Here is a 10,332-nt window from a genome sequence, read left to right as displayed (position 1 = left end):
GGAATGTGTTAAATATGAATGTTTTTAAAAAGGGGGTCTTTTGGTACATAGACAAATTTAAGAAACAAAAGAAAAATCTTGTTAAAAACAAAAATAAAATGAAAGACAAAAAATACTTTCATAAAGCAAAGCCAAATTGCAAATAAAAGTGCAGAACTAAAGACAGTGGTATTGACTGCAGTCACACACTGCTGCGACCCCCAAACATTTTTTAAAAATTCTTTTACAATCGCTTGCTTTCAAGCAAGAATATGATGAAAGGGGGAAAAAAGTAAGTCTTGGTTTGTTTGGTATCACGAAGGCCGAGCAGATTGACTACAGGCAAATAGTAGATGAGGATGAGGGGATAAGCGAAGCAGCTTACGTGACATACTGGTTACTGTTGTTGGTGGTTGGCTGATTGTAAGTGGGAGACATGGGATCATACCCATTTAATCCCCGCTGTTTTACCAGGTTGACTTCATCCTCAACTTTCTCACGCTGCTTCTTTGACATTCGACCAAATTTCACTGCTGCAAACACATGAAACATTGCCAACATAACAAAACAAGATTAAAAATAAAGAAAAGACGGCTTTAAAGACAGAGATGCTAAGAAAATATTTAGTAATGAAAAAATAAGATACTATATATGCATAAAATAGGTATTTTATTATCTGAACATGAAAATTTACAATACATTTTACTGTAGAAGAGTAATGAAAAAATCAAATTAGATTGAAAAGAACATTCACTTCCTGTAATTAAGATGTTAAATGAATGTTAACATGTATACTATCTCAACTTATCGGCAGAAATTTTGCACATTTATTTTTTAAAAAATAATATTTTGTGTGTGTGTGTGTATATATGCATATATATATATATATATATATATATATATATATATATATATATATATATATATATTCATTTGGGGGTACCAAATTGGTAAAAAATTATTCTCAACTTGCATTTAGGTAAAAAGGCACTTTCGTATAAATAATTGAATTCATTCAAAAGTATCACAAATAAAAACAAATTAATAACATCTACATAAAACGTGATACACCCTGAGAGATAGCCCAGGGATAGAGGTTTAGGCCTTTAACCATGGGGTCCAGATTTAAAATCTCGCTAGATTAAGCCACTCTGATGAGTCGTAGACAACAAAATAGGTGTCAGTGGATAATTATATTTTAAACTATATATATATGATTACTTTATTCAATCACATAAATTAATATACAAAGATATGATTTTTTTTGAGTAACCCTGTTATCTTTGGATATTTAAGGATGGTAGTTGGGTTTACACGAGTGAAAATGCCCTTTACAGTTTTTTCGTCATATATTTAGTCGGTTTGTTTTCAAGTCTTCACATCTTGTTAGTATATGACTGACTGTGTATGGTACCTGGCAGGGTATGCAGAATGGGGCTTCTTTTTTTGATCAGGTAAGAGTGTGCTATAGAGGTATAACCTATTCAGAGTCTTGTTACGATAACTTCCTTCTTTCTGGTCATTCTTTTGTTTGATAGTTTGTTTTTAGTACAGGAGCTCCATGACTCTTGCCATATGTTTCTAATATATTTATTAATGGTTGGTTTGAAATCGGTATGAGGGATCTTATCTTTGGTTGGAATCAATTTTAATGCTACTTTTGCTGCTTTGTCAGCTCTATTGTTATCCTTTATGTTGATATGACTATCCAACAAACAAGGATGTTTTTATCTTTAGATATATCATCAATTCTATTTAGGGTTTTGCTGATTTTGGGGTTCGTTGGTTTCCTGATTTCCAGTGTTACAAGTACTGATCTGGCATCTGAACAGACAATGAAATCTTCATCTTTAGAGGAGTCTATAAGGTCAAGTGCCATATTAATGGCCAATACTTCGCCACTGTAGATGGATGCTTTCTCTGATAATCTTTTGTATAGGGTTGTTTTGTGTATGGCTGAACATCCAACGTTATCTCCATCTTTTGAACCGTCTGTGTAAATTATTGAGTGTTTGGGATATTTATCTTGAATTATTTGGAATTTTTCTTGGTATAGGATTGGATTTATTTTTGTTTTGGGATACTTAATTAGGTCTGATATTATTTTTGGTTATTTTGTCAGCCAGGGGGAAATATTTAGATTTTGCAGATTCATGTATTGTTGCAGTGTTTATATGGGCTTTATTTATGGATTCTCCCATACATAGGCTAAATGGTTTTATAGCATTTTCTTTTCTATCAAAGAGGTTTTGTACTGGGGGAGGAAGAAACATTCATAAACAGGATTAGTTGGACATGATGCCAATTTTGTATAATACTATAGTCCTGGTATTTCTCTTTTAAGTAATAATGGAAGTTCATCTATTTCTACATACAAGCTTTTCACTGGGGAGGTGGAGAAAGCTCCTAAACCAAGTCTTAGTCCTTGGTGATGTATCATGTCTATTTCTTTTATGTAAGACTTTCTTGCAGATCCATAAATATAGCATCCATAATCTAATTTGGATCTGACAAGTGTTCTGAATAATTTAATTGAGTCTTTGTCTGCTACTACTTTTAACAGTTAGATGGCTTTGTTACATTTTTGTTTGAGGTATTTGATATGAGGAATGAATGTTAGCTTTTTATCAAAGATGATGCCCAAGTACTTATATTCATCAACTATAGGTTTAATTTCACGGTTCAGTTTCAATATTGGGTCATGGTGAATTTTCTGGATTTGTCAAAAATAAATGGCTTTTGTTTTTTTTTCTTTTAAAAATTTAAATCCATTTTTTGTTGTTCATTCATTTATTTTGTTTAGACAAAGTTGTAAATGGCGTTCTATTCTTGGAATATATTTTTATCTATAACAGATCATCCACAGAGGACACATTCTGTTCCTATATTTATATTTTTAACAATGTTCTTTATTTTGATGCTGAAGAGTGTGATAGAGAGAATGCTTCCTTGTGGGACCCCCCCCCCCCCGTTTCTTGTTTCTTTTACAAATAGATAGGGTATCGCTTAGTCGTACATTAAATTGTCTATCATTTATAAAATTTGTGATGAAAATGGGCATTGTCTTTTAATCCTAGTTTTTGTAAATCTTTTATTATGCTTTATCTCCATGCCGAGTCATTCTTTTTCAACATAAAAAAAGACTGCTGCTAGATGTTCTTTTTTAATAGAGGCTTCTCTGATGAAGATTTCTAGTCAAAACAGGTGGTCCATGGGACTTCTTTTGTTCCTAAATCTCAACTGATAATCTGTAATCAGATTATTTGTCTCAAGGTACCATACTAATCTGTTGTTAATCATTCTTTCCATTATTTTGGAAATACAGCTAGTGAGTGCTGTAAGTCGGTAGTTCATGGGATTTGTAGTCTTTTGATGATTTAGGAATAAGGATCATTATGACCTGCCTCCATATTTCAGGTATGTTACATTTCATGCCCTTTTTTCTACCAAGTGATACATTTTGTTTTTAAACTTTCCAGTTTAAAACGGTTTTTATTTTTTTTATTTCACTAGAAACTGCAGATGTTTAAATAGATAATTTTTTTTTTTTTTTTTTAATTTTTTATAATCTGGTAGTGTCCACTTGATAATAATCTGCTGAAAAAAATTAAGATGAGGGGGGAAAAAGGGGGGGGTCGTACACATGAACCAAAAAAATTATTCACATTTTCAGTTGTTCAAGGCTATTTAATTCACCATTAAAAACTAATGCAATGGATAAAAGTGCATGCAAGTTATAGATTTAGAAAGCATATTTTCTCATCTTTTCAACCATATAAATATAGAAATATAGAAATTGCAAGTTGGGATTGCTTTAATAATTATATATTCTGATAACCGAATAACTCTGACTTAAGCTAATTAGATTCTGATAACAAAATAACTAAACATGTAAGAACATTGTTTATATTCATATTTTCAATTATTTTTAAAAAATCATTCTGGAATAAAAAATAAAAAACATAAGAAACGTCTGTTTACAGTCATACTATTGCTGCTACTAATACTTAGACTACAAAACAGTTTTCCATAAAAAAAAAAAATCAATAGAAACAACTTCTCTTTTTGAAGTATCATCATTTTAAATTGCTAGCTATCACAAGAGAAAACATACAATTATACTTTTAACAGATAAAAACAGTAAAAAGATTGTTTTATTTACTAGTGGGTATTTAAAGAATTTTTTTTTTCCCCAAATTTTCAATACATGTCATGTTGAAGTCTTTTATAACACAATGCGCGGTCAAAAGTATTTCAGATACCCTAAAAACAAAACCTTACCACAAACGCCATTTTATGATGTTCACATTTTTATCAGTTTATTTGCTTAAAAATATATTGTGTACATTATTATTTATTAATTCATTTGAAAGTATATTAATTTCTGGACAAAACTGGTATTTAGGACTAAAGTGCTTTGATTTTTTAAATATGACTATTTTAGCAGAACCTCCTTGAAATCTATGATTATCCAAAGCTTTTTATTGTTCATGTATATATATATAAATAAAATTGATAAAGATAAATATAATATTTAAAACAAAAAACCTATATCAAGATAGTAAAAGTTTTCCATCAATGTCTTCCAAAGTGTGTACCCCAAGCACCCATGGAGTGGTGTTTTGAGGGGGGGGGGCAATAAGTAACACACACACACATATTAGTGGCCTGGCAAAGTCACAGGGGAGACAACCAAGCAAAGAAAAACCCATCCAAAGCATCAAAACTGAAGCTAGCCTGCCAGGACACTATATATACAAATGTAGGCACATTTAGGTATATTTTATTGGTTTGAAAATATAGGTTCTTTTTTACTAATTGTCATAAAATTTTAACAATAAAATAGTTTTATAATCTTCAAAACGCCTGCAAATTTTCATGTGGTTTGTCCCATAGAACCAAAGCTATGAGCATTTCAATATTCAGTTTGCCCACGAGTATATATCAATCACCTTTGTTGGCAATTTTATAAGTTTCAAATCTCAGCGACTATTGATCAGAAATTATCAAATGAAGGCCCGTTGGAAAGGTAATGATCTGAATTGTGTAGTCGGCTATGTGACATTTGCTCTAACGCTCGCACATCAAGAGTCTATTTTGGGCACTTTTTTACAGTCATAAAATATTTCGCTAAAAGGTGCGGTATCTTTCCATACAAAAAAAAAAAAAAAGCCTTTAAAATTACCACTACTTTTAGTTTTCGAGAATGCTGAAAAAGATGTTTAAAATTCCAGAGAATGAGTAGTTTCCAAGATATGTAGAAATTATACTTTTAAAAAGTGGGAATCACTTTTCCATATTAATTTAATGTAAAATGAGCACCCATGTGTAGCATGTTTTGTCCTTGTTTGGAGTAAATTTTATTTTTTTCCTATCTAAAGATTTTTTTTTTTTTTAGGAGAGCTGAACATCCCTTAAAGAAAGAAACAGCTGTTTAAGTAGCCATGCTAGTATCACACACACACACACACACACACACACACACACACACACACACACACACACACACACAACATTCATCAGCATTTATCTCATGATTTCCAAGCTCTTGTGAAAGAGCAATTCACAAACAGTGAAATGTCATCTACACTAGGCAATCATAATGCGGTTTTCTACTAAAGTAACCTCTAAAATAGCAATGAGACTCAAAAATCTAATGTGTAAAGTTACGCATTTTTTTATCAATAAATTAAGAACATGTACAAAAAAAAAAAATCTTACTTCACCTCATAGAAAATTCTAAATGGACATATTTTTGTGTAAATCAAATCAAATATTCATATTGTATGAGATCAAATCTTTATTTATCAAAATTTGATGTGAACTTTCTCATCCTTGTGCAAGAAATCTGAAATCTATCATAGTCAGTCAGTGTCCAGTTAATGCAGATCACAATGAACGTCAGAACTGTTTTTGTATTTGTAGATCTGTAGCCATCCAGGATCGGATTTTATGCAAATGGGTCATCTATTTAAGTACTGACCAGGTCCAATACAACTGTTGGTATGGAATAGTTTGTCAACATGATAGCTGCTCAACAAATAACTTTAGAAAGGTTAATTGAACAAGAAACTCTTCAGGTCTCTTTATATAAAGTTAGGTATGTTTATACATTTATATGTACAGAATTCATTCCTAAATGTCGAAACGTTGAATTTTAGAAACACAGGTGCTAAACATAAGGGGTTAAAATATGGGCTATATTTAGTTTAGTTTTATGCAAAGAATACAAAAATGGGATCTAAACACTTAATGAAAATTAAGATAACTACCACTTTTGTGAAATTTAAATAAGTATAAAACATCAATTAGTAAATATTCCCCAAACTTACAGCTGCTAAGCTTCTGACCAACAATCAATAATGATTTAGGCAAGCCTGTTCCACAGTAGATATCCTAACTAATCTCTGAACGTATACGCCGTTCACTGGACAAAGTAGGGGAGGGTAGAGTGGTAGCTCTTAATATATCTAAGGCTTTTGACAGGGTTTGGCACTATGGTCTTCTAAGGAAAATCAGATCATATGATATCACTGGAAGAATACATAATGTAATTAAATCCTTCTTAAGTAAGAGAAAAATCCAGGTTGTCCTCGACAGTCGTACATCTAAACAATGATATAAATGTAAGAGTACCTCAGGAGTCAATTCTTGAACCTTTATTATTCCTGATATTCATAAATGACCTTGATAAAATTGTTTCTGAGATAGGTATATTTGCTGATGACATCATGCTCTATAACAGGCATGAGGGGAAAACAAACACATATCTAAGGAATTGGCAGAAACACTAGATGAAGACCTCAAATCTGTTGTGGAATGGGAACAAAAATGGATGGTCACATTCAATGCTGCCAAGACTAAGCTTGTTTCCTTTAATAATTACAAGAAACCTTCTCTACGACCAATAGCAATGGCCAAAAACACATTACCCAAAAGTACTTTCTTTAAACTTCTCGGCCTAATGTTCATAGGGAACATGAACTGGAATAGATACTAAACACATACTTAAATCATTCGTTGACATCTATGCTGATGACACGACCATCTACGGCAACACATCAAAGGCTGTAAATGACTAAGTTCTCTCTGATTCTCTCTCCTCTGATCTCGAGCGCGTGGTTCAGTGGGGGAAGACGTGGCTGGTTACCTTTAATGCATCTAAAACCAAACTCCTATCTTTACATCATCAACGCTCTGATCCCCATCTGGCATCAATTGAAATGGATGGCTCTCGTCTAGGAGAAGCCCCATGTTTTGACAAGCTTCTGGGACTGACCTTTACTCCTGATCTGAAATGGAACATGTACATCAAGTCTGTTGACAAGGTCATTGGAAAGATGGTGGGATCCTTCTTCCGCTCCAGAAGATATCTCACTACTGATGCAATTTTCTATCTATATAAAAGCCAAGTACGTCCAAGGATGGAATACTGCTGCCATATCTGGGCAGGAGCTGCTAAAAACAGCCTATCCTGCCTTGACAGAGTACAAAATAGACTTTGTGGCTTAGTGGGGGGATGCCTTTTTCTCTCCCTGCAACCTCTCTCCCACAGAAGAGACGTTGCGAGCCTATCTTTGTTTTATCGTTATTTCCATTTCAGGTGCTCGTCTGAACTCCAATCTCTGGTCCCCCCTCGCCAATCCTTTACAAAAAACACCCGTCTAGCTGAATCCACTGACAAAACTTTTCCCCACTCTTTATCTGTGCCTAAATCAAAACGTAGATTCTATGAACAAAGCTTCTTTCTTAGAACTGCACGCTTGTGGAACTATTCCGTCTGCCTGCTTCCCACCTGACTACAACCTGGATGTCTTCAAGTCCAATGTAAACAAATTCCTGATGAACCGGCCCTTTAAGTAGACACTTTATTAAATCTCCACACTAACGCACTGTACTTGCAATAACCCTTATCCCTGAGTGGCTTCCGGGCCTTGATAAGTGGTGACCACCGTGTAAAAAAAAAAAAAAAAAAAAAAGATACATTGGGAGCATTGCCAAGGTTGCTGCTGCAAAGAAGGTGGGCTCTCTCTATGGTGCTAGAAAGCTACTTATGCCTGAAAGTATCCTGTACATCTTTAAGGCCACCATTCACCCATGTATGGAGTACTGTTGTCACATTTGGGCTGGTGCATCTGCTACTTGTTTCTCACTCCTGGACAGGATTCAAACGAGAGTCACCAACTGTCATCTAGGCTTCAGCTTCTGTCCCATCGATGAAATGTAGCATCCTTCTGCCTGTTCTACAAGTATTTTAATGGTGATTCCTCTGATGAACTACAAGCACTTGTACCCCACCTCGATGTAAATACCCCTAACAAACCCGATAAGCAGCTAAATCCCACCCCTTCACAGAGACCCCGAGGTGTAAAAAGCCTTCTACTCCAATAGTTTCTTCCCCAGAACTGCTAGACTTTGGAACTCTTTTGGGATTCTGCTTTCCCAACTGTACTGACATGCAGAAGTTCAAGTGTAATGTGAACAGACATCTTGCTACTCATCTCCCTTCATAATATCCCTACAACTTATGTCCCCAATAGTAGCCCCTTACTACAAAGTGGCACAGTGCCTTATTTGGGGTGAAAATTGAAAAAAGATTCCCTGAATTTTAACTTCTTAAGATCCTTTAAGATTATATCATCTTAAAGACATTTTATAGAATTGAAATAATGTAATGCATTTTGATCAAAATGGGAATAAGAATTCTATACTCACTATTCCACAGATGTGAGTCTCCAAGATACTCTCAAATAATTTCATTATGACCATGATAGTTAAAGTTGTGTTCCCGTCCATCCAAAGTGCCCTTTTTTGGGGAGTTACATTTTCCTCTCATTAAAATCTGAAATCATGTCTAATTGCCTCCATAGAGAGGCAAGTAAATAGGGACATCAAACTCTTAACGTTTCACTTATATAAATCAAGCCAAGGCAATAATATTGCATATGTAATGTAGAATGTTAAAACAAACATACCTGGGATTTTTTTCCCCAAAATTGCTGTATATTAAAAAAGAGAATTTTGCTAGCATAAACTCAGAAGCCCACTACTTTAATGCTGCATTTGTAAGAACATTACATCAGTATCCAGATGTGAAAAATATTTTACTTGCATTCCGTTAACAGAAATCTCTTGTTAAAACAATGTCTGACCACAAAGAAAGTTTATGATTCTTGATTATAAGGACAGATTATCCTATATGTTTAAAAACATTGCCACCATAATTAAATTTAATAACATTAAGTTTTTATGCCCACTTGCGATGGAAAAAAAAGATATGAATATTGGAAGCAATTAAATATTAACTAGAATAGATATAATTTATTTTCCTTAAATCTTAATTGCATATATTAAGTATTAAACAATGGAAAACCTAATAAGTACTTCTAATAAATACAACCCACAAAAAGCTAAATATTTTTACTTCTGTCAAATAAAGATGACCATCTGATGTTTGGATAAATTTCAAAACATTTGCTTTGATTTGAAATGCAATTCATTACAATTATACTGATAAAGTTGGCACATGTTTACACACTAAACCTCCCACCTCAGCAAGTGTCAAAGACTTTTCAGATTAATTTCGTTTTTTTTTTTTTAAACATTTTTTAGAATAATTGCATAAAGTTAAAAAAATGATGGAGAAAACTTTCAAATTGTTGAAGATGACAATGAATAATAGTATGGTTTGAGGAAAACTTCAATTAATACTGCAGAATTTTGCACATAATATTCTTTATTAAACTCAATTGAATGTTCTGATCACTGTTCATCTTTAGGGTTAAATTTAACTTTTTTAAAATTATGTAAATCTTCTGCATATCCATTTGAGAATTATTCCCTATAAACCAAATGAATATTCTGAATCGTTTCAGAGTTACCTTATTTGAAATGTTTCTTTTAATGAAACCCATAGCTTTAAAAAAAAATTCACCCCTATAGATGGTAGTCAAAAGGATTTTCCTATTAAACGTCACTCCTGGCAAAATGCCAATGTCAAAATAGAATTCTGCAAGAGAATTTATACTTTTTTATTAAATACTTGAGATTTACTCAAATTTGCAAAATACAATGTTGGCAGAAAAAGAGAAAAATTATCAAGATTTGTTTTTTTTAAATAGCCACTACTATATATATATATATATATATATATATATATATATATATATATATATATATATATATATATATATATACACAAATCTAATAAAAAAAGTACAGAGTAAAAAGTATACAGCTACGTTTTTAGTTACTTTAAACAGGATTTTGCTTGCTTTTTCACTTCATAAATTGTAATAAAATTGTGTTACTGTATGTATATATTTTGCCTAGGAAACATACATTTTTATTAAT

General features: G+C 32.7%; 1 protein-coding gene across 6 annotated transcripts in view; it reads right to left on the bottom strand.

Moving 5' to 3' along the window:
• LOC145288909 (putative nuclear hormone receptor HR3) overlaps window positions 1-10,332 on the bottom strand; it is a 938,903-nt gene that overhangs the window by 124,429 nt on the left and 804,142 nt on the right. For all 6 annotated transcript variants that reach the window (XM_080136367.1, XM_080136371.1, XM_080136368.1 and 3 more), the window contains one exon: window positions 365-512. In XM_080136367.1, the coding sequence (XP_079992493.1) occupies window positions 365-512 (148 nt within the window). The remainder of the gene's footprint in view (window positions 1-364; window positions 513-10,332) is intronic.

The sequence above is a fragment of the Euprymna scolopes genome, chromosome 2 (assembly GCF_053919585.1).
Source record: "Euprymna scolopes isolate OS-2025 chromosome 2, ASM5391958v1, whole genome shotgun sequence".
NCBI classification, from domain to species: Eukaryota; Metazoa; Mollusca; class Cephalopoda; order Sepiida; family Sepiolidae; genus Euprymna; species Euprymna scolopes.
The sequence above is the reverse complement of the archived record's forward strand: the minus strand, read 5'-3'. Positions and strand labels throughout refer to the sequence as shown.